This window comes from Bubalus kerabau, chromosome 2 (assembly GCF_029407905.1).
Source record: "Bubalus kerabau isolate K-KA32 ecotype Philippines breed swamp buffalo chromosome 2, PCC_UOA_SB_1v2, whole genome shotgun sequence".
In the NCBI taxonomy this organism is placed as follows: Eukaryota; Metazoa; Chordata; class Mammalia; order Artiodactyla; family Bovidae; genus Bubalus; species Bubalus kerabau.
Genome location: NC_073625.1, coordinates 11,503,019 through 11,526,271, shown reverse-complemented (window position 1 = coordinate 11,526,271; position 23,253 = coordinate 11,503,019). Strand labels below are relative to the sequence as shown.

Genomic DNA, 23,253 nt, shown 5'->3' with positions numbered 1-23,253 from the left:
TGAAAGATGCTTCGCACTCTGCCTGGCACATAGTGGAGCCTCAGTGAAGTTAGTTGAATACACGTTAATGGATTTTGGTGACCATTTGTGGAATGGAGTTGGTGGACGTTTCCAGAGTCTGGTTGGGTGGGATGTTGGGGACCCTGGGGAAGGAAGGATGCCCGTGGGAGAGGGTGCAGGCCTCCCTGCTGGCAGAGGTAAGTCAGCCAGAGCCAGGCACCCGCTTTGCCCTCTTTCTCACAGCCTCTCCCTTCTGCCCTCCTGCCACGCAGGGTGATGTGAGCAGAGCCCAGGAATGCCTTATGTGGATCGGCAGAACCGAATCTGTGGGTTTCTGGACATCGAGGAGAATGAGAACAGCGGCAAGTTTCTGCGGAGGTACTTTATTCTGGACACGCAGGCCAACTGCCTGCTCTGGTACATGGACAACCCCCAGGTGAGAGGTGGCGTGGGAGGGCACAGGGGCTGCCCGGTCATCACTGGGGGTCCTCTCTCTCCGGCAGTACAGCCTACTGGTTGGAAGGCAGGGGAAAAATCCCACAGCACACATATACACGTACAACACACACACACAACACATACACAACTTACACACATAACACACACAATGCACACACAACATACACACATAACACAACACACATAACACACACAACGCACACACAACACAACACACACAATATATACATGTAACACACAACACACACAACAACACAACCTACAAATACAACACACAACACATACATATAACACACCACACACCACACACATGTAACACACAACACACAAATACAACACACACAACACAACACACATACACATATAACACAACACATACAACACACAAATACAACACACACATAACACACAATACACACAACATACACATGTAACACACAACACACGTAACACACAACACACACAACAACAACACACACATGTAACACACAACACACAAAAACAACACACATACAACACACAACATACACATATAACACACAACACACACATATAACACACAACACACACAACATACAAATACCACATACCACACAATACACACAACACACATGTAACACACAACACACAATATACACACACAACACACAACATACACACAACACACTCCACACACACTACAAATACAACACACACAACACACAACACACACAACACACACAACACATACAACATACACATGCAACACACACAACACACACACACACAACACACACATACATGCACAAGAAGCCACCCCAGATTGTAGAAAAGGAAGCTTGTCTCTCCTGCCCCTTGGGGATCTGGTGTCTTTTCTCACCATCAGTAATTTTAAAAAATTTCAATGTATTTTATTTAATTATAACTCTATATAGTTTAGTTTTTAATTATGGCTATCATTACAACTGGCTTGCAGATTTCCAGAAATGTAACAATTGACTCCTGTGAGCCAGTATGAACTGACTCTGTCACAACTATGAAGTAGGTATTGTTATCATGTTTTATAGATGAGAAGATAGAGCTTCAGAGAGATTATTTGCTCTTTTTTTAAAATTAATTTCTATTAGAGTATAGCTGCTTTACAATGTTGTCTCAGTTTCTGTTGTACAGCAAAGTGAATCAGCCGTACATATACATGTGTCTCCTCTTTCTTGGATTTCCTTCCTATTTAGGTCACCACAGAGCATTGAGCTGTGGTCCAGTGGTTAAAACTCCGAGCTACCAATGCAGGTTCGATCCCGGTTGGGGAACTAAGATCTAGCATGCTGTGCAGTACAGCCAAAAGATTAAAAAAATTTTTTTTAATTAAGTTACATTAAAATTTAAAAAAGAGAAAGGATGCAGGAATTTCACCCTTGCAGAAGTCCAGCAGAGGCTGGCAGGGCTGGATTCTGGCTCTGGGCAGCGCTTCCTCTTTCCTCTAGGCAGGGCTGAGTCTCGTGGCCACTCCTGCTCTTCCAGTCTGGGGCCCCGCCCCAGCAGAGAATGTGACCTGGTTCCCCGAACTGGACAAAGGTTGGACCTGTTTGGACCCTGGGTGGGAGATGACTTTGGGGGCCACCCAGTTTGCCACAGATGAGAAACGGAGGCTCACATTGCAACTGCCTTTGGCAAGCACGCAGCGGGACAGGGTGCCTGGCGTAGGGTTCCTGGGAGGGGGTCAGGCACCGAGACGGCGCCTGAGGCTCTTTAGTGCTGTGCCTGGAATCCCTCGAGTCATCACTAGTCTGGGAAAAAGTTGCCCTGCTCCTGACTGGGGATCTCAGGTCTTTTTTTTCTGGCCCCGTGAGTGCTCTTGGCTCTTTCCTTCCTGCTGCCCTGGATGGGATGGGGCCCCAGAGCCTGGCATGGCCCCTGGACCCGGCAAGGTCATGGGTCACGGCCATGTTGGGGTTGGGGGCTGGCATGTGGCTGAGAGCTGGCTCTCGTTCAGAGACTTGGGAAGAGGAGAGGCTGATTGTTAGGGGAGGGCTTTGTGCCGTAAGATGGGAAAGTGCAAAATAACCGGGGGCTCATCCACTAGAGACCTTTGGCATGTATCCTGTGGATCCGATGGCTGAGAGAAAACGTTATAGATATGGACAACCTACTCAGGTCACTGCCACCAGCTGCCTTCTCCTGGGAAGTTATTGTTGCTCAGTCACTCAGTCGTGTCTGACTCTTTTGCAGCCCCATGGACTGTAACCTGCCAGGCTCCTCTGTCCATGGGACTTCCCAGGCAAGAATGCTGGAGTGGGTTGCCATTTCCTCCTCCAGAGGATCTTCTTGACCCAGACATCAAATCTGTGTCTTCTGGCCTTGGCAGGAGGATTCTTAACCGCTGAGCCACCTGGGAAGCCCCTTTCAGGGAAAGACTTAACTTTAAATAGAAGCCCCGTGGTTCACCCACATCCCTGGTAGCCCTTCTGTGGGCGTCTTTCATTTAACATGCTGAGCGTGCAGAGCGAAACCCACACATAGTCTCTCCCATTCTGGGCGGACCAGGAATGCTGGCCTCCTAGGACGTGTTGGTCTTGGGTTTGCCTTTGGGCTCTGCTGCATCATTTTCCCGGCATTGCTCTGCACGGGTGCCCACGGCTGGGGCCACATGTCTGCTGGGAAAGGAAGTAGCGTTTAAGGTGCTGCCTCCCCACCATGAGAGGGATTGCAGTCAAGTCTTGGATGCCAGTAGACTTGGCTTCTGAAGGGCCAGGCCTGAGCCCTGGGCTGGGGTCTCTGGGTCTTATCCTTCCCCTTTCCTCTCTTTGTGTACCTTCTCCTGCTCACCTGTCTTATTAGCTCAGGGGATTACCTCTTGCTTCGTACTAGGACTGTTCTTAACCCAAATTCATGTGCTTGGGGAGGGTGGGAGGGAGGCTCAAGAGGGAGGGGCTGTATGTATACTTATAGCTGATTCATGTTGTTGTACGGTGGAAACCAACACACCATTGTAAAGCAATTATTCTCCAATTAAAAACACATGAGAAAAAAAAATTCAGGTGCTGGGGGAATCCTGCCCAGCTCTCTTCCCCTGAGAGTGGATGGATCACCCAGGACCACCGGGTCACCGTCTCAGATCTGGACTGTTGGCAGTGCTCAGGAGTTCCCTGGCTCTGTGCTGCCCTCTGATCGGCTGTCTGTGGTTCTAGAACCTGCAGTTCTCTGGGATGCTATGCCTCAGGCCTCCTTGCCAGGGTCTCTGGGGTCCACCTCTGAGGCTCTTCCCACCCTGCCCAGGGCAGCCTCCCTGACCCTCTGCACTGTCAGGATGCTCTCTGTGCTACAGCCTTCTTCGAGTCTGGATTACAAATAGAACTTGTGGTCCTTGCTCGGGATTCTTTACATTTTCCCTGGAAGCAGAGGTTTCAGCTGGCTGGCAGATGCCTAAAAAAGGAGAGACTTGCTGTGACATAGCAATAGTTCAGAACATCGTACTTCAGTTGTTAGCTTTAGCCCTTCATTTGTGTTAATGGCCAGACAGCCATCCTCTCTAAAAGCTAAATCTTTTTGTAAGCTGTAAAATGGTAGAGTGAGCATTTATTACTATGTGCCAGGCACTATTCTAAAGACTTCTTTGGGGTTTTTTTTTTTTTTTTTTTTTTTTTTGAGTATATGCATGATTTTGGGCTTCCCTGGTGGCTCAGATGTAAAGAATCCATCTGTAATACAGGGGATCTAGGTTTGATCCCTGGGTTGAGAAGATGCTCTGGAGAAGGGAATGGCTACCCACTCCAGTATTCTTGCCTGGAGAATTCCATTGACAGAGGAGCCTGGCGGGCTACATGTATACCATGGGGTCACAAAGGGTCAGACACAACTGAGCAACTGACACGTAAATACATGATTTTATTGCATAATAGTTTGTAGACTTTTTGGATACAAGTACTCTAGGACCTTTTCCAACAGTAACATTTAGAAAAATGTTTTTATTGTCTTTGCCTCACTCTCAGACTTATACTTTTATTTTTTATTTAAATTTTATTGGTGTATAATTAATTTATAATGTTGTGTTAGTTTCAGGTGTATAGCAAAGCGAGTCAGTTTTATATATATCCACATGTATCCACTCTTTTTTAAGATTCTTCTTTCATACAGGGTCATTGGGTTTTCTTTTCATTCTGACAGGTCTAGTTGGCAGGCATCACTGTCCTCATTCTAAAGGTGGGATGGGTGAGGCAGAGAGGGGAGGAAGTTTGCCCGTGGTTATGTCATAAGAAAGTGGCTGAGCCGGGATCCTAACCCCGGCTATCTGACGCCAGCTCCCCTGCTATTATGGCTGAGGCAGTCACCTTAGTGTTGCTTGGGAGGAAGGAGAGCTTGCATACTTGAGTCTCTGATTGAGAAAAAGAAGCCAGGGCACTCTCAGGGCTGGGAGGTCCTAGAGGGCATGTGCTTGTCTGGCTTTTGATCCCCAGTGTCCAGTATTTGATAAATGTGAGCTCATTGAATGAATGAATGCATGAATGAGGCTGTTAAAGCGATGCCTTTGTGAAATGGAGAGTGTCCAACACTGCTCTCCTGGGACTGGGACAAGAGCCTGTACCAAGCGAAAGCTCTGCAGAGTGAGGTGAAGCAGAGAGCAGGGGGTCAGAAAGAGAGGGGTGGAAGGTGATCCCCAAGAGCAAAGCTGGGTAAGGTTGGTCTTTTCCTGTGGAGAGGGACACTGGGGACCGTGTGTTGTCACTGAACGTCTTAAGTTTATAGGGGAAAGGAGACACCTACTATAATAGTTTTGGCATTTAACAAGCTGGGTTTTTTTCTGAACCCAAGTCTCTCGTCTATGCTTGTTTAAACCCCTTGGAAGTCTTTGTTTCGAAGCCTGTTTTTACTGCCACTGCTACCAGTATCACTAGCTGCAGTTACATTCACTGAGTGGGTGTGGTATACCAGCCATTGTGCAAAATGCTTTGCATGTTATCTCGTTAAGGTCCTCTCAGTAATCCTGGGACGTGGGAAATCCAGCATTTCCTCTTCAAGGTGCAGAGATGGTCAGCAGCTTTGTTCAAGGTCGTGCAGGTGGTAAACACAGAGCCAGGTCTGTCTCACTCCAGTGTCTACCCTCTTCACCTTTTTAAACAATATTAATTTGGCTGCATGAGATCTTTCAGTTGCGGCATGCAGGCTCTGAGTTGTGGCATGCAGGATCTAGTTCCCTGCCCAGGGATAGAACCCAGGCCCTCTGCGTTGGGAGCTCAGAGTTTTAACCACTGGACCACCAAGGACCACCACTGGTCCCTGTATTCTTCACCTTTGTCTGCCTCTTTCCTCCTGATACATGTGCTCAACCCTATGCTGATGTGGAGGAGATGACGTGAAGGGGAATTCAGAGAGGTCTTTGCCACCAGAAAACTTTAGACTTAGTTGGCAAAATGAAAACAGCATACATAAAACTACAGTGGTAAAAATGCCAGTCCGTCTTTACAACAAGGTAGCATGTCATCGGACTTCCCTGGTGACTCAGACGGTAAAGAATCTGCCTGCAATGAAGGAGACCTGGGTTCCATCGCTGTTTAGGAAGATCCCCTGGAGAAGGGAATGGCAACCCACTCCAGTATTCTTGCCTGGAGAATTCCATGGACAGAGGAGCCTGGCGAGCTATATAGTCCATGGAGTCGCAAAGAGTCGGACACAACTGAGTTACTAACACACACACACACACACACACACACACACACACCATGTCATTAAAGTGAACAGCCCAGATGCCACTAGTTTGGGTGCAGGAGAAGGAGTTGCAGTTTTGCAGGAGAAGGAGTTGCAGTTTTCCTCTGTGCTGCTGGTCCAGGGAAGATGGAGGGCCTGGAGGTGGAGTCTCGGATGGAACGTTCCCAGGCCTGGGAGATGAGAGATGAAGGATCAGGTTCTGACTCTGGCCCTGAGGTGTTTTGTATGTTAGGTGAGTCATCGTGGGCCCTTTGGGTGAGACCCGGCCTTTCGCCCTTCCATTTCCTAAGGGACTGAGACTAGAGCGGGATCTTTGAAATTCAGCATCATTATTTATCACATATTTGCTAAATATGCCCCATATGCCAGGCACTAGCCTAGATGCTGACGCTGCAACAGCGCCTAAGACAGAGTCTGGGCCTTTTGTGCAGTTTGCACTGTAGGTGAGGAGACAAAGGATTAGATAAAATTGAGGCAGGGAGAAAACTTCTGGGCCCCCTTCATGGAGGGGTGACTTAGATCCAGGTCTGCAAGGATGAGTGAGGTTAGAGTTGTAATCGCTACAGGTGATTCACATTTGTTGTGCATTTTGCAGGTTGAAGTGTTTGCACTTAACAGTAGCCTGGAGTGCTGCAGTCCATGGGGTCGAAAAGAGTCAGACACGATTCACTTAGCGACTGAACAGCAACAATCTCGTTATAGAGCAGGGGTGGCACCCAGGAGGAAAGGCGAGCTTGCCTGCTTCAAGGGCGTTCAGGGTTCTGAGTTCCCCAGAAGACCAGGACTCACTGAAGCTAGGATTCGTGGCAAGCTCTTTATTAAGAAGAGAGCTGGTAACAGGACAGGGAAGGGGAGGGAGCAGATGAGGGCCCTCGCTCCCGCAGAAGTTGGCAAAGATGGGCTTAGCCTTATGCTCTGGGGGACTCGAAGTTGTCCCAAGGAGGCTGGCTTCTGCACCCCCCAGGGTGGACTGTCAGGGTTCCGGCCCTCTGCAGGTGGACGGAATGAGTTCAGTAGCTGAGGATAGCCCTCAGATGCAAAACAGAGATAGGAGGCCATCGCCGCATCTGCTGGGGAGGGTCGGTCGTGGGTGTGTGTTCGGCGGGTATGTGTGCCAGACCAGGTACAGCCTTGAGTGCCTGATAAAGAGTCTGGAATCTGTGTGCTGAAGTATGCAATCAAGTTGCTTTTAACCCCAGACAGAGGTGGCACCAAACAGGTAGAGGATGAAACCCATTAGCTCTAAAGGACCCTATAAATGGAAAGTTTCAATATTATTGACTATGGCCCCTGACTTGGTTCATGCATTTAAAAATCAATCTACTGACAACATCCAGGACACAGATAATGCCTGAATAGGGACAGACATTGGCTGGATTTCCTGTCAAACATTACAGTGAAGTCATGGCAGGTTATTTTACTTTAATGTTGATCCCTATCATGACAGAAAAGGAGAAATTCCTTCATTAGGCTGCTCTACTCTATTACCAACTGATGTTTCAGTTGCATGGCAACACTTACATTCCGCTCTTGTGATGCCCTTTGGATAAGTAATTGCGAGAGTAAATTATATGGCCTCAAACAAAGGATAAATCGAAGCATGAAGACAGTATTATTGCACGTAGACAGTTGTTCTTGTCAGATTTACTCCATAGATTGTGTTTTCTCTCTTTTGCCAAAAAATAGGCAGATGCTCTGAAGCCTGGTAGGCTGCAGTCCATGGGGTCGCACAGAGTCGGACACGACTGAAGCGACTTAGCAGCAGCAGCAGCAGCTCTTATTTTCCAAAGGCCATGATGTGAATTGTGGATCACTGTAGTATCCAAAAAGATGACATCTCTCCTGGTAACTCTTGGACCCTGATAAAAGCCCTTTGCTTTTTTTTTTTTTTTTTGAAGCTGAAAGCAGTTCTTTGCTTTGAAAGGGACGGAGAGCTTTAGCTGTATTGACATAAAGATGGATATTTGGCAGCATTTTAGTAGAAGGAATACCAAAGAGTGGTAGAAAATGATATTAACATATACTATGGCATGGACAATAATTTTGTCTTAAAGGCTAGGCAGAAATTGCCATGTTTAAAAACTTGTGCTTTCTGTATCAGAATCCTCCTTGAGCAAAATTTCGCTGAAATCCAACAATATTCAAAAGATTTTGGGGGAGTATACTACTTTATTAACACTTAATTTCTTTACCGAGAGTTCAAGTATGTACTCACCTTATGTTCAGATTTTTGAAATGAAGGTAAAATGGAGCAACAGCTTTAAGGTTGCGGTGTGTTGAACTCCGCATAGCATACTCACCAAGGACGCGATCTAGGGGACTGCTGTAACTATGCATTTAGGAGCCCAAGTACAGGGAACAGCCCTGGAATCTGAGGAAAAATGCACCATTCAAGACTGAACAGAGGCCCTTGGTTGCTAACAGAATCTCCCCTTGACTTCAGACTTGACACAAACCGAGGGAGTCTGTCAGGGTACAAACCCCACTGGATTCAGGACGAGCAGTAACAGGACAGATTGGTTCATGCCAGTTCAGATTGAGGGGGCCAGTCTGAAGCAGGCAGGGGTGGCCGGAGGCTGGGAAACGTTGCAGTTCAAGTCCAGGAATGGTAGATGGAAACAGCCGTTCTTCTGAGCATTGCTGATTTCAAACAAGTTCCGAACAACGTTTAAAAGATTTTGGGGAAATTTGCTGGCTGTCCAGTGGTTAGGACTCAGTGCTTTCACTGCTGTGGGCCCAGGTTTGATCCCTGGTAGGGGAACTAGGGTCCCTCCGGGGATTTTACGTGGCTTGGCCAAAGACTTTTGCACGATATGCTGAACCTATGAAAATGCCAAGAACCAGGAAGAAAACTTGCTTTTAAAACTGGCCAGTACACACACATGGTATATAATTCAAAATCTGGGAGAAATGATTTAGTGACCAGTCTCTCCCTCCCACTCCTGGATCCCAGTCACGTGTCCCCCTAACCAGAGGCGGCCAGTGTTTCCACGTTCTTGTGTGTCTGTCTATAAATATTCTCAGCATATAACTTTCGTGGTGTAACTTTCACACCGCATAGCATACTCACCAAGGATGCAATCTAGGGGAGTGCTGTAGCTATGAACTTAGGAGCCCAAGTACAGGGAACAGAGTGTTTTTTTGGGGGACAGAGTGTTTGTAATGCATGGATTTTATGTAATTGGTATATTAACTATCCATGTAAACACATGATTTCAAGGGTTAAGTGGAATTTCTGGCATGCTTTTGTCCATTCTGGGTTAGAGTAAGAATGCAGAATTCCTTTAGGAAAAAAAAAATTCCCCAAAGAAGATTTCAAGCAACAGATCTCGCTGCCTTTTTTTTTTCCCCCACCAAAATGCAAATTCTGCTTAGGGTAAATTATTAAGAAATTGATGTTTAAAAAAAAATTGATGTTTTAAGAATTAAAATAGTGTAGGGACTTTTTGAGACTTAGCATAGAATACTGTAAGTGCTCTCTGTGATTTCTTTGGTAATGTTAGTCATTTAGAAAGCTTCTTGTTTTTATAACAAGATGTGCTTTGTTTAAATTAAAAAGAAGTAAAAACTAAGAAGCACTTTGGGACAATTGTGTTAGTCGTTTGCATTCAATTCAGTTCAGTCGCTCAGGTGTGTCCGACTCTTTGCAACCCCATGGACTGCAGCACGCCAGCCTTCCCTGTCCATCACCAACTCCCGAAGCTTGCTAAAACTCATGCCCATCCAGTCAGTGATGCCATCCAACCATCTCATCCTCTGTCGTCCCCTTCTCCTCCCACCCTCAATCTTTCCCAGCATCAGGGTCTTTTCAAATGAGTCAGCTCTTTGCATCAGGTGGCCAAAGTATTGGAGTTTCAGCTTCAGCATCAGTCCTTCCAATGAATATTCAGGACTGATTTCCTTTAGGGTGGACTGGTTGGATCTCCTTGCTGTCCAAGGGACTCTCAAGAGTCTCCTCCAACACCACAGTTGAGAAGTATCAATTCTTCGGTGCTCAGCTTTCTTTATAGTTCAACTCTCATGTCCATACATGACTACTGGAAAAACCATAGCTTTGACTAGATGGACCTTTGTTGGCAAAGTAATGTCTCTGTTTTTTAATATACTGTTTAGGTTGGTCATAGCTTTTCTTCCAAGGAGCAAGCGTCTTTTAATTTCATGGCTGCAGCCACCATCTGCAGTGATTTTGGAGCCCCCCAAAATAAAGTCTGTCACCGTTTCCATGGTTTCCCCATCTATTTGCCATGAAGTGATGGGACCGGATGCCATAATCTTAGTTTTCTGAATGTTGAGTTTTAAGCCAACTTTTTCACTGTCTTCTTTCACTTTCATCGAGAGGCTCTTTAGTTCCTCTTCGCTTTCTGCCATAAGGGTGGTGTCATCTATGTATCTGAGGTTATTGATGTTTCTCCCTGCAATCTTGATTCCAACCTGTGCTTCGTCCAGCCTAGCATTTTGCATGATATACTCTGCCTATAAGTTAAATAAGCAGGGTGACAATATACAGCCAATATACTCCTTTCCCTATTTAGAACCAGTCTGTTGTTCCATGTCCAGTTCTAACTGTTGTTTCTTGACCTGCATACAGGTTTCTCAGGAGGCAGGTCACGTGGTCTGGTATTCCCATCTCTTTCAGAATTTTCCACAGTTTGTTGTGATCCACACAGTCAAAGGCTTTGGCGTGGCCAATAAAGCAGAAGTAGATGTTTTCCTGGAATTCTCTTGCATTTTCGATGATCCAACGGATGTTGGCAGTTTGATCTCTGGTTCCAAAGAATGTTCAAACTACTGCACAATTGCGCTCATCTCACATGCTAGCAAAGTAGTTTGCATTACTGGTTATTAAAATCCAAGCAACCGAAGAGACAAGCTATGAAGCTTAATAGAGGTTTTACTAATGTAGAACTGTGGTGATGACTGTTCTTAGTTTTCTTAAAATTTGTTTTTGGTTATCAGGCTTTGCTTTAGATTGGAACCTTCAGCGTTTGTTTAGTGTATCTGTTGTATACATCTATTTTTATATAGTTGTTTTGTATAGTATGTTTATTTATATATAAACAAATATATTTTTTATTATTTTTAAAAATGCCTCTAACACAAAGCAGGTGATTTTGCATTTGTGAGAAGTTCTGAGTATCAGATTCTGTTTCAGAATCCATTGTGTTAGTTACATCAGCCAAGCACAGGACAACTTGATGAACTCATTAAGCTGTGTGTGAGGAAAAAACATCCCCTTTTCTGAGCCTCTGTTACCTCTAGCTCTGACATTGTTGCTGTGAAGATAAATGAATAGGAGAGTGCTCTGACAAACTCTAAAGTACTACTTTAGAGATGCTACTTGTTCAGGTTTGTTCTGCCAGTGGCGTCAGGAGGTACAGGGAAGTGGGAGGGCCTGGGATTGAGGATAACAGTGAGGAATTTGTCCTAGCCCTTCCCACGGTATCTGCAGGGGGTGGCGTGGGGGGAACAGAGAGGAGGGGTCAGATCTGAAGGCTGTCTGAAGCAAGTCGGTGGCAGGCTTGGTGACTGACCCAAGGGTGAAGTAGAACAGTCAGCGGTGTGTTACCTGGTTGACTGGGGGAGAATGTGGAGTGGCTGATGGACGTGAGGATGTTGGGAAGAGAATCATTTAGAAGGGGGAGGGGATGTGATGATGGAGTTTGAGGCAAATGGGCTGGAGGCTGAGTTGAGCAAAGGGACAAGGAGACGGCTTGTTGAATTGAAGATTTTGGCACCATGTCCATGGCCATCAGTTGGCGTCTTCGAGCTTGAACGTGTCCAGGGGATTAAATAGAGCCCAGGCCTTCGACCAAGTCTGAGGTCACTATCACCAGCCTTGGAAGAGGGAAGTGAGGAGCTGGGGGTTGTGGTGGCCAAGAGACTGACACTTCATGACGTCCATCCTGGCTGAACCAGGGCTGGCGTGTGTCCACTAGAAAGAGACAGCCAGATAAGAGCATGAAAGCCTTACCCCAGTGCAGCCATTTAAGACACATGATTGACTTTTTATTTTATTTTTATTTTTAGTATTTTTTAAAATTCAAATTACTTATTTTTAAATGGAGTAAATTTAAATTTACTTATTTTTAAACCAATATTGTGTTGGTTTCTGCCATATATCAACATGAATCAGCCATAGGTGTGCATATGTCCCCTCCCTTTAGGATTGACTTTTTAAAAAATGTTTATTTGGTTGCACTGGGTCTCAGCTATGACATGTGGGATCTAGTTCCCCGACCGGGGATCAAACCTGGGCCCCCTGCATTGGGAGCTCACAATCTTAACCACTGGACTGCCGGGGAAATCCCAGGATTGACTTTTCTTGAAGGGAAAGATTGAATGCATATTTAACCTGGAGAATGGAGAGAGTAGCTTTTCACCTTTCCTCACAGCGTTCTCATTTGGGCTTCCCTGGTGGCTCAGATGGTAAAGAATCCGCCTGCAATGCAGGAGATGCAGTTTGATCCCTGGGTCGGGAAGATCCCCTGGAGGAGGGCATGGCAACCCACTCCAGTGTTCTTGCCTGGAGAATCCCATGGACAGAGGAGCCTGGTGAGTTACAGTCCATGCGGTTGCAAAGAGTCGGACACGACTGAGTATCTAAGTCAAATTGGTACCAGCAGCTGGAACTCCCGAGTGAGGGGAAGACATGTGTTGCTCTCAGAGCATCTGGTAAAGCATCACCCATCCACCTACCCACCCAGAGCTTGGGAGTATCTTGCTTACTTGCCTTTGGGTCATTCTCATGCCAGGCCAAGGCTGGGATGTGGACAGAGGGTGTTAGGGTCTCCCCCTCCCTCCATTCCCATCACACCACCCTGCTTACTTAGCAAGTCTTGCTGTTCCGAGTGTCTGTGTCTGGCCTTGGCTGCTGGTGGTTCGAGTTGTGGTTTCAGTCCGTGGGCGGCCTTGGTGGCTCGTGCCCCAGCTGTGGAATTCCATGTCCACCCCTTCCTCCTCCATAGGTAACCTTGGGCCAGCTGGTCCTGTCTGCCAGGCACCCGGGAAGCACAGAAGAGAAGACGAGACGGGCCAGCCTCTCTCCTTCCCCCTGCTCACTCTCTGAATCCTGGTCTTTTGGAGTTTGGCATCCAAGAGCCAGTTTGACTAGTTCCTGCCCTGCCCAGTTTGGGCAACTGTGTAGGGCCTCTTGGTGTAACCCTGCTGGTCCTGCTCTTGTGTTTACCTTTCGGTGATAATCAACTTGTAGATGCTGAGCAGGTCCTGGTCGACGTGAAGAACTGTCTCATGGGAGCTGACCTGGTATAAAGGATGGTGCATGGGATTTGAGAACCAGGCAGGGTTGGGTTAGAGTCCTCACGAGACTACTCAGTACTTGTGTGACCTGGTTAGCAACTTGCGTCACCTGCTCCATCCTGAGTTTCCTCATCTGTGAAATGGGGTTGTCAGGGTGAAGTGAAGTGACCTTGCGCAGCAAGCGTGGTGCATAACAGACTCAAAACATTTGTCAGTTTCGCTTTCCTTTCTCTGGCTGTGCTTGACCGCAGGAGTAAGGGGCTCTGTCTGTCTGTCTTCACTTGACTCCTTGGGGAAGTCATTTTCCCAAGGTGAGGTTTGGAGGGCTCCTGGTGAATGACCAGGCAGCCGCAGAACCTTCTAGCGCTGACATTCCCTGAATTTAGGTATCTGGAGATGGGTCTTCTGGTCATTTCTGTGTTCCCGTTACTCTCACTAGAGGATGGGGACATTTTTCTCTTTTGAGAAGAATCAGCATTGCTTCTAGAAAAAAAGGCTCCCCCGGGACGTACGCCCCATCTCTGTGGGCACCTCCATTCCTTCCTTGGTGTTCAGCTTCCCGCTTCCCACTCTCGGTAGTGGGCGCTCCCTTTGGGACCTTGGTGGCAGGAGAACCCTTGAGCGGAGAGCAAGGGTTGGCGGCGTCTTCATGAAACCATCTGGCTTCAATAGGAATGTGCCCTGTGCCCTACATTGTTCCAGAAAATTCAGAAGCCCCAGAAATGTACAGGCTGCTCCTGACTCCCAGATACCCAGTGGGGCCCTGGGATCTCCCCCCAGCCCCACTCTGCCCTTGGCCCCGGCTTCTTCCTCTTCCCTCTTGGAGCTGCTGCAGCCACAGGGTGACTCTCTGGGCCACAGCTGGGTGTGGCCTCTCTCCCCAGCTGCCTGGGCTCCAGCGCAGAGTCAGCAGGCTGGGTGGCGTCTGCAGCAGGGGTGGGGGTGGGGAGGAGTGGGGGGTACTCAGACCTGGCCGTGTGAGCTTAGAAACCTGTCGCTGCCGGGGCCCCTACCCTTTATGTTAAAACCCTGGGAAGAAATGCAGGCATTGAAGTGAAAGTTGCTAAGTCATGTCTGACTCTTTGTGACCCCCTGGACTATACAGTCCATGGGATTCTCCAGGCCTGAATACCAGAGTGGGTAGCCTCACCTTTCTCCAGGGGATCTTCCCAACCTGGGGATCGAACCCAGGTCTCTCACATGGCAGGCGGATTCTTTGCCAGCTGAGCCACAAGTGTGGGCATTACTTGTGGACAAATCTCTCCAGCTGATCCACACAGGCAGCCTCCCCATCAGCCTCTGTCTTTACTCCTGTCTGCTCAGAGGCCCCTGGTCCCCTCCCTAGTTCCTTCCTCAGTTCCTTCCCACAGGTCCTTGACCCCCTTCTACTCTGGGCTGTCTCCTTTCATGCCTCCTGCACCCAGTTCCTATCCACAGGAACCGCACCCCTCCACCCCCCGCCCAGGACAGGGAAACTGCAGACTCAAGTGACACCCAAGTTCGAACTTGAACGTGTCTTCCCGTGGACACAGTGTTTCCCAGTGGAGAGAAGCTGTCCTGGTCATCTAGTGTCACATGAGTGTGTGCGTGTGTGCTCAGTCGCTCAGTTGTGTCTGACTCTTTGCGACCCCATGGACTGTAGCCCACCAGGCTCCTTTGTCCATGGGATTCTCCAGGCAGGAATACGGGAGTGGGTTGCCATTTCCTCCTCCAGGGGATCTTCCCAACTTAAGGGCTGGTTTGGGAACTTAACCACCTTGCAAATTGTGTTTTCATTTAAAATTCAAAGAGTCTCCTGGGTAGAGGAAGAAGACTCTACACTTGTCCTCAGTGTGCTTAAAATCTAGCAAGAAGAGACATAAAGGCATAGTAAAATACCCTCCAGTATAAAACTCAGGGCTGGGGGATTCCCTGGTGGTCCAGCGGTTAATTCAGTACATTCACTGCCAGGGGCACGGGTTCTATCTCTGATTGAGGAACTAAGATCCCTCAAGCCACCAGGCATGGCCAAAAGAAAAAAAAAAAATCCAGAGCTAGATTTTGTCCTGTAAACCAATTGTTCTCAAACTTGGGCCCATTGAGGGATCACTTGGGGACATTTAAAAAATGTGCATGTTCTGGGAATTCCCTTGCTGGTCTAGTGGGCTGTCACTGCTGAGGGCCCAGGGTTCAGTTACTGGCTGAGGAACCAAAATCCAACAAGCCATGTGGCAAACAACTGCAGCATGTTCTGACTGTCTTCCAGTTGATTCTGATTCAGTGTTTTTAGGGTGGGTCTTTTAAAACAAGCTCCCCAGGAGAGGGTGATGTGCATGAATTCAGGGAGGGGGCGGGCAGGCTGCTGTCAGACGATGCTGGGATGTGCTGCAATGCGGCTTCGTGAAGGCAGGGCCTCCCGTCTGTCCCCTGGAGGAGATGGTGCGTCCCCAGGTGGGCTCTGACACCTGGCCCTCCCCAGGTGCAGGCTCCCAGCCTTCCTGCCCTGACATCTGGCTGCTCAGCTCAGGCAGCTGGCACAGTCCTCCTGGACCTGGAAGTGTCCGGTCTGGAGCTGCCACTCTGGCAGCGAGCTGTTACCATTCACCTCCGAGGTCCAGCGATCGGAGTGGACACCGCACCGTCAGTCTGGATCAAGCCTCGGTGATCCTGGGTGATCTTGTTTTCCCCCTGTCACTCACTTCCCCCTGGGTGAGGAGCATAGTTGGGGGTGGAGCGGGGGGAACTGCATTTTCAGACATGCGTCAGATTTTCCTGGCCTCTGGTGGTGCAGGGAGGTGCCTGTGATCCTAGGAGCAGGCAGGCAGAGGGAGGACCATGGTGAGGGGCTGGGGACACCTCCACCCTGGGCTCGCTGGGCTAGGAGAACGACTGTGTCCTCTTCAAAGCCAGAGAGCTGAGGGCAGCCGGGGCTGAGGGTGGACTGCCCTCCCTCCAGAGGGTGGAGGGGAGATGAAGTCGTTGCAGTGGGATGGGTTCATATCTGGCAGGATGTGTGGGTTTGTGTCTTGAGTGGCTCCTCAAATCCCACTTGATCGCTCATAATTCCAGCTAGGGCTCTGGAGGCCTCTGGCTGTGGTCTGGGGTGAGGAGACTGAGTTGGGCAAGAACGGCTCCGAGACTTGGCGTCTGCGTCTGGTAATTAGCGCCGCTGGTCGGGGATGGAAGCTGCCCTGGGCCGGGCGCCGCTGTTTACCCTTATGTAACTCTCACAACCAGCCCAGGAAACAGGGCTGATGAGCCCCATCTTCTAGGTAGAGGAACTTGCCTGCGGGCCTAGGACAGTGATGTCTAAGCTAGAATTCCAGCCACTTAAGTTAGACATGGCAGTATGCTGCTTCTAGGGTGTCGGGGTGGAAGTCAGGAGAAGCCGAGCCAGGTGTGTGACCTCGGGCAGGTCCCCTCAACACACGACTCACTTCCCTCAAGTACACAACAGGGGCTGGGGGTGGGCCAGGTGGCCAGTGCCCACGGTGGCCGGTGGCGGTTGTCCCCGGGGCTGTGCAGATGCAGCCAGCTGTGGGCAGCCTCTCTCAGCAGAGCTGTCTGCCTTGGGTGGTTCACAGCCTTCTCAGAGGCACTGTCAGCTGCTTACTGGCCTTTTGGGGTGCCGTGTTTCCTTTTTGGAATCGGATTTAGGGGGTATAGATTTCCCTGGTGGCTCAGACAGTAAAGAATCTGCCTGCAATGTGGGAGATCTGGGTTCGATCCCTGGGTGGGGAAGATCCCTTGGAGGAGGGCACGGCTATCCACTCCAGTATTCTTGCCCGGAGAATCCCATGGACAGAGGAACCTGGAGAGGCTACAGTCCATGGTGTTGCAGAGTCAGGCACGACTGAGGGACTAACACTTAGAGGTACTAGGCCTATCTGTTGTTACCCAACAGAGAGTTTTCTTTTAAAAAACCCCAACAAAACAATGCAGTCATTATGTAGTTTAAAAAAATGTGTAAATCCAGTCGTCCATATTCAAAATGCTGATTCAGATACTCAAGGGCAGCTTTTAGACTTATGGCCTCGTTTGCAAAAGAGAGGAGATGTCCTTTCTGGACCTCTTTCTCTAAATTTCTAGGGCTCTGAGAATCCTTTTATCGCGGTTTTATCTCCATCCATTTTCTTATGAGTAGGAAGCTTCACACACTGCCTTACTTCAAGTGATGCCTGTGAATTTAGGTTGTTGCACTTGGAAGGACTCTTCCCTGCTATCTAAGATATTTCTTAAGGGTAGGCTCCTGGAATGACAAGTCATCCCACTGTTGACCCTTTAGGAAATTTACTAGATAGTGAAGGACCGGGAAGCCTGGCGTGCTGCTGTCCATGGGGTTGCAAAGAGTCGGACATGACTGAGTGACTGAACAATGATCTGCAGCCATTATTCTAGATTTGCCTTTGTTTATTGCTTAGAGATGACCCCAGGTCTTCAAAATAGGGGCTCCCAGGTTATTCTTTGAGGCTCACGGCAATAGTTTAAGAGGTCACCAGGAGCTCAGGTCCCGTGGAAGTGGATTCGCCAAGTTATATGTGAGAAACTCTCCAGCTGTGATTTCTAACCATGGCCGTTTCTTTGGTACGCTCCCACCCCTGTGTTTTCATCCCTTCATTTCTGACAGTGGAGCAGTTAGAGAGCCAAGAAACTGTGTCAGGGTAAAATGTTGCCAGACAAGGTGCCTGTGAGTTTCTTGATGTTGCATTTATTTTTTTTATACTGTACAGATATCATTCCATTTTAGTACTCATACCTGCCCTTTGAAATGGGCTGACGAACCATGTTTTTCTTTCCTTTTTTCCCCCCTATATTGTGTTACTCTGTACCATATTTATTAAGAAGAGAATTTGAAGTGTCATCAAACAAGATAAAGCCAACAGGGATATCAGAGCAGTCAGGACAATATGTATTTTATTTTATATATATATATATATATATATATATATATATATAAACTAGCTAACACTTGTTCAGAGTCATAAAGATGACTATATAACTCTAAACAGGGACAAGTCCCAGTGTTTTTTAAAAAATATTTATTTACTTTATTTATTTGGCTGTGCTGGGTCTTAGTTGTGGCGTGAGAGAGCTTTAGTTGTGGCACGCAGGATCTTTTTCTTCTTTAGTTGCGGCATGTGGGATTGGTTCCCTGACCAGGGCTCGAAAGACCGCTGCATTGGGAGCATGGAGTCTTAGCCACCAGGGAAGTTCCTGCAAGTGGTCTTGTCTATTAACTCATCCTTAGAACTGTCTGGTGAGGTAGGTACTATTATGACCCCTGTTTTTACAGAAGGGAAAACTGAGGCTTAGAGATCAAGGAACTTATTCACAAAGTGGTGGAGCCCCCACTTTTAACCACTGTACTAGAATACCTCTCTAAAATAAATGAAGCTAAGGGAAATGTTAAGTCCACATACCGTGGCAAGAATTATCACTGTGGTGAGGTGAAGAAAGGTAAGTGACTAGAGAACAAACTTATGGGGAGATGGTGGGGTGGGGGGAATAGTTAGGGAGTTTGGGATGGACATGTACACACTGCTGTATTTAAAATGGATAACCAACAAGGACCTACTGTATAGCACAGGAAATTCTGCTCAATATTCTGTAATAACTTCATTGGGAAAATAATTTGAAAAAGAATAGATACATGTACAATTGAAGGGCTTAGGGCTTCCCAGGTGATCCTAGTGGTAAAGAACCTGCCTACCAATGCAGGAGATGGTAAGAGATATGGGTTTGATCCCTGGGTTGAGAAGATCCCCTGGAGTAGGAAATGGCAACCCTGTCCAGTATTCCTGCCTGGAGAATCCCATGGACAGAGGAGCCTGGCAGGCTACAGCCCTTGAGGTTGCAAAGACTTGGACACGACTGAAGGGACAGCACGCACGTCTGTATAATTGAATCACTTTGTTGTACACCTGAAACTAATACAACATTGTTCATCAGCTGTACTCCAAAATAAAATCAAAAGCTAAAAAAAAAAAAGTGACCAGTCAAGATTGCAAAGCCAGAAAGTGGCATCAACAGAATGAGACTCTCAGCCTTCCTTAGTCCTGTATCCACTGCCTCGCATAGCATCCTTCTTCAAACACAAAACCCATGTCTTTCAGAACCTGGCAATTGGGGCAGGAGCTGTCGGATCTTTGCAGCTGACCTACATCTCGAAGGTAATGTCGGCCTGGAGCTTTGGGACTTCATGGTTTGTAAGTAGGTATAGTATCTAAACTAGAGGAAGCACACACCTCGGGCATCAGCTCCTGGGGGTGTTGCTGGGCTGTGATGTGCTCCCCATATGTCCGTGGAAGCCTGTAACTGACCGGGGCCGGGTGGCCTGTGGCAGCAGGTTCTTGGAGGGCGGTCTTGCAGCCTCTTACTTCTGGGACCCATCAGTCAGTGATACTGCCATCTCCTGCAAAGGTGGGATGGGAGGTGGGTGGGCAAAGACTGGGACATGATCTTTTTTTTTAATTGGGACCAAAAGGAACACAACCACAACAGCAAAAAACCCAGTGACTGTAAAGGATTCTCTCAAAGTGTATGGTTTGACTGGCATGGCTCAGAAAGCGTTGGGGCGGCACTGAAAGCTTATCCATGGGCGGGACCGGATCACTGTGGAGCAGAGCCTGGGAGGGCCCCAACCACTCAGCAGCCAGAGAACAGCTGGAGGGGCTGGCAGGCCAGCCGACAGCCCATCCCCTGGTCTAGTCTGCACAGAAGAGGCGAGAGCAACCCCTCTTCTGGGCTGAGACCTGGGTGGGGCCTGGGGGGCTCCAAGTGGATGGTGCCCACTCGTAGCTGCTAAATTCAGCGTTGTGTAGTGGCTCCTCCTTGGAGCAGGCACCGTCGCTGACCTGTGATGCAGCAGTGATAAAAAAAAAAAAGGCCGGGGGATTTAGAGCCTTGCTAGAAAGAGGAACTGTTTGTCCAGCAAGGAGAGCCAGGTGGCCCCCAGCCAGCACCGAGGTTCTGGAAGGCCCTCACTCAGCCCTCTTGGGGACCTTGGCTTCCTTGTCCACATTCTCCCCTCCTCAGGGGATGGGGCTCTGATCTGAGTGGCTCCTGTCCATCTCATAATAAGCTTTGGGGGTCCTTGGGCAGCCCTCCCATCTCAGCTGGGCCAAAGGGGAAGGCAACTGCAGGGGTTGTAGGTGGGAGTCCAGCAGAGGAGACTGGGTGCAGGGCAGTGTTTGGGAGCCTTAGAGCGAGGAGGGAAGGACCGGGAGAGGGGAAGGGCTTAGGAAAGCAGGCAATTTGCATGCTTTGTGGTCAGAATGTGGCTGGCTCCTGGAGGCCCCTCCGGCCAGGGCCCTGGGCCCTCCCCTCTCGTGTCCTGTCCTGTCCTGTCTTGCTGTGAGCTCATTAGGTCATTTCACTAGGAGGTTGGAAGAGAGAGAATTCAGAGAGCAGGGAGCAGAGAACCTCAAGATTAATGAAACTCCAAACCATCTCCCATTTGAGAGGGTTTTTTTTTTTTTTTTCTCCTTCCGGATGGGAGAAGAGGGACTACAGTCTCTTGCAGAATCGTGATTTATAAATGCAGCTCGGACGAGGGTTTCTCGAATTCTCGGCTTGGGAGGCTGCTTCCTTCAGCAGGAGGGACCTGCCTTTTACCCTCCGTGGAGGGGAGAGGCAGGCGGGGATGGGTTTTGCAAAACCCACAGCTGCCAGTGGGTCAGGTTTCTCGGAGAGCAGAGCCTTGAACTGCTTGCTGCCTGACCCAGTGCCAGAAAGCAGGGGTTTTCCCAGAAAAAAAAAAAAAACACGTTTAGCCTGTGCTGGTATCAAATTTGGCATTCCAGGTTATTTCTTGTTAACCCCTAGGTGTCCCGTCCCCGAGGAACCTGTTTCACCAGCAGCGGCAGCCTGGCCGTAGCGCACGTGGCCTCCGCTAAGGGTGCTCGTCCTTGTGGGCTGGTGTTGGGAACATCCATCTTCAGAGAGGCTAACACAGAGGAAGGTTCTGCAGCTGATGTCGCAGCAGCAGGGCCAGTTCTCAGGCCACATAGAAAAAGATGGATGCTGGCCTTTGACTCCACCCACCTCCCCACTTTGTTTGCAGGTCCTCATCTTCCACGCAGCCAGCTCCACCTCTGTTAACGGGAGTCCTGGCTTGACCCCTGAGGCCAACCAAACTGAAACGTGGGAGTCAGGAGCAGAGAAAGCGTTACTGCAAGGCCATGCAAGGAGATGAGGTGGCTCACGGCCTTCAGGAGTCTCAAGCTCCCTGAAGGGTTTCAGCAAAACGTTTTTAAGGGCAGATGAGAGGGTTGAGGGCCTCAGGGTGCACGTTTCTCTGACGGGCTGATGGTGTTATGGGAATTCATGTTAGCGGTCGACCTCGGGCTCCAGGAGACATGGGACCACGTACTCAAGGTCATCTAGTCCTTCCTCCGTTTGCTGCTGGTTGTTGGGGGGATGGGGTTCACATCTGCAAAACAACTCAGGAAATTTTCATCAAATACTATTATCTGGGTACCTGAGAGGGGATACAGGGAGGGGGGTGGGGGCGGGGAGGCTTTGTCTGCGGAAGGCCCCATAGGGTCCTGTTCACTTACACTTCCAGCTTGTGGCCTGGCTCTCTGTTAATTGCAACAAAGACCTTCCTGGAACAGGGCTCACTCCTGGCTTTTGACGGGCAGGGATGGGCAGGGTCATGGATCCTTAGGAAAGTCTGATGAGAAGCGTGGATTCATGTCCTGGGTAAATCACCTGTGTGTGCACACACCCTGATTTCTCCTGTGCCTCTAGGGCTCACTGACCCCTGGAAGCTGGTTCAGAGGCTCCGGCTTCAAGCCCGCTATGATTCTGGGTGGGTGAGTGCCTCTTCCCCGGGTCCTGATGCTGCCTCGTGGGGCAGGGTCTCCCTGGGCAGCACCGAGGCTCCAAGGCCTTCGGCTGCTGCTGCTGCTGTTGCTGGAGGGGCCCCAGCTCTACTTCCGGCCCAGGGGAGCCAGGGTGGGGCGGGCTCGCAGTGCCCCGGTGCCCCATGGCTTTGCTGCTCCTGTGGTCTGTGCACGATCTGATAAGAGCGAGTTCCTGAGAGTCTGTTGGGCTGGGGGGGCAGGGGGCAGCCTCGCCTGTGTCACTCTGCGGGTGACCTGTGCCCCGTCCCTGCCTCACCTCCCCTGCCCCCCGACCTCTCCCTGCCTCCTCACCCAGGACCCACTGGTCAACCACTGCTGTGCAGCGACTTACTTGTGGCCAGAGTCAGCCCATCCACCATGCCACTTCTTCAAGAGCCTTTCTGCTCCTTCACCACGTGTGAAGGAGCTGCATGGGCTGGCCTAGTCAGCAGCAGGTGGTGTGGTGGGGGCAGTGGTGCTATCCCTCCCAGGAGGTGGGGGTCCTGCCCCCCATCACCGGGATCTGGGGGGAGGCCAGAGCTATACTCCTCCAGAGTGAGTGAGACCCCCCTCTTAGCCCCCACCTTGGCCTTTCTTTTTGAGGGCATAGCAGCCAATAGATGGGACTTGCTTTGTTGTTGTTGTTGTTGTTGTGTTTTTTTGGCCATACCAAGGCATGTGGAATCTTAGTTCTCCAACCAGGGATCAAACCCATGCCCCCTGTATTGGAAGCCTGGAGTCTTAACCACTGGACCACCAGGGAAGTCCCTGTATTTTCTTTGTCATTCCAGGACTGTAAGAAGGAGTGTAGTTGCTTCCCCTCTGGCTTTGCCCATCTTGGGGCTGATCAGAGATGTTGAGGGTCTTACCCTTGCTAAACAACCCATCAGGGTTGACCTAGAACTAGCGTCTTGTTAATTCAGCAAGAGCTGCTTGGCCAGGTAATCCTTCTGTGGTCACCACGAAGCAGATTACAGGTGTGCAGGCGTGTAATCACACGTACTCCCAACTGAACACTGGATAAACATGT

At 49.2% G+C, this 23,253-nt stretch overlaps 1 protein-coding gene across 3 annotated transcripts in view; it reads left to right on the top strand.

Moving 5' to 3' along the window:
- PLEKHA2 (pleckstrin homology domain containing A2) overlaps nucleotides 1–23,253 on the top strand; it is a 64,758-nt gene that overhangs the window by 13,335 nt on the left and 28,170 nt on the right. For all 3 annotated transcript variants that reach the window (XM_055567030.1, XM_055567033.1, XM_055567032.1), the window contains exons 2-3: nucleotides 273–436; nucleotides 19,491–19,547. In XM_055567030.1, the coding sequence (XP_055423005.1) occupies nucleotides 296–436; nucleotides 19,491–19,547 (198 nt within the window). In that variant the 5' untranslated portion in view covers nucleotides 273–295. The remainder of the gene's footprint in view (nucleotides 1–272; nucleotides 437–19,490; nucleotides 19,548–23,253) is intronic.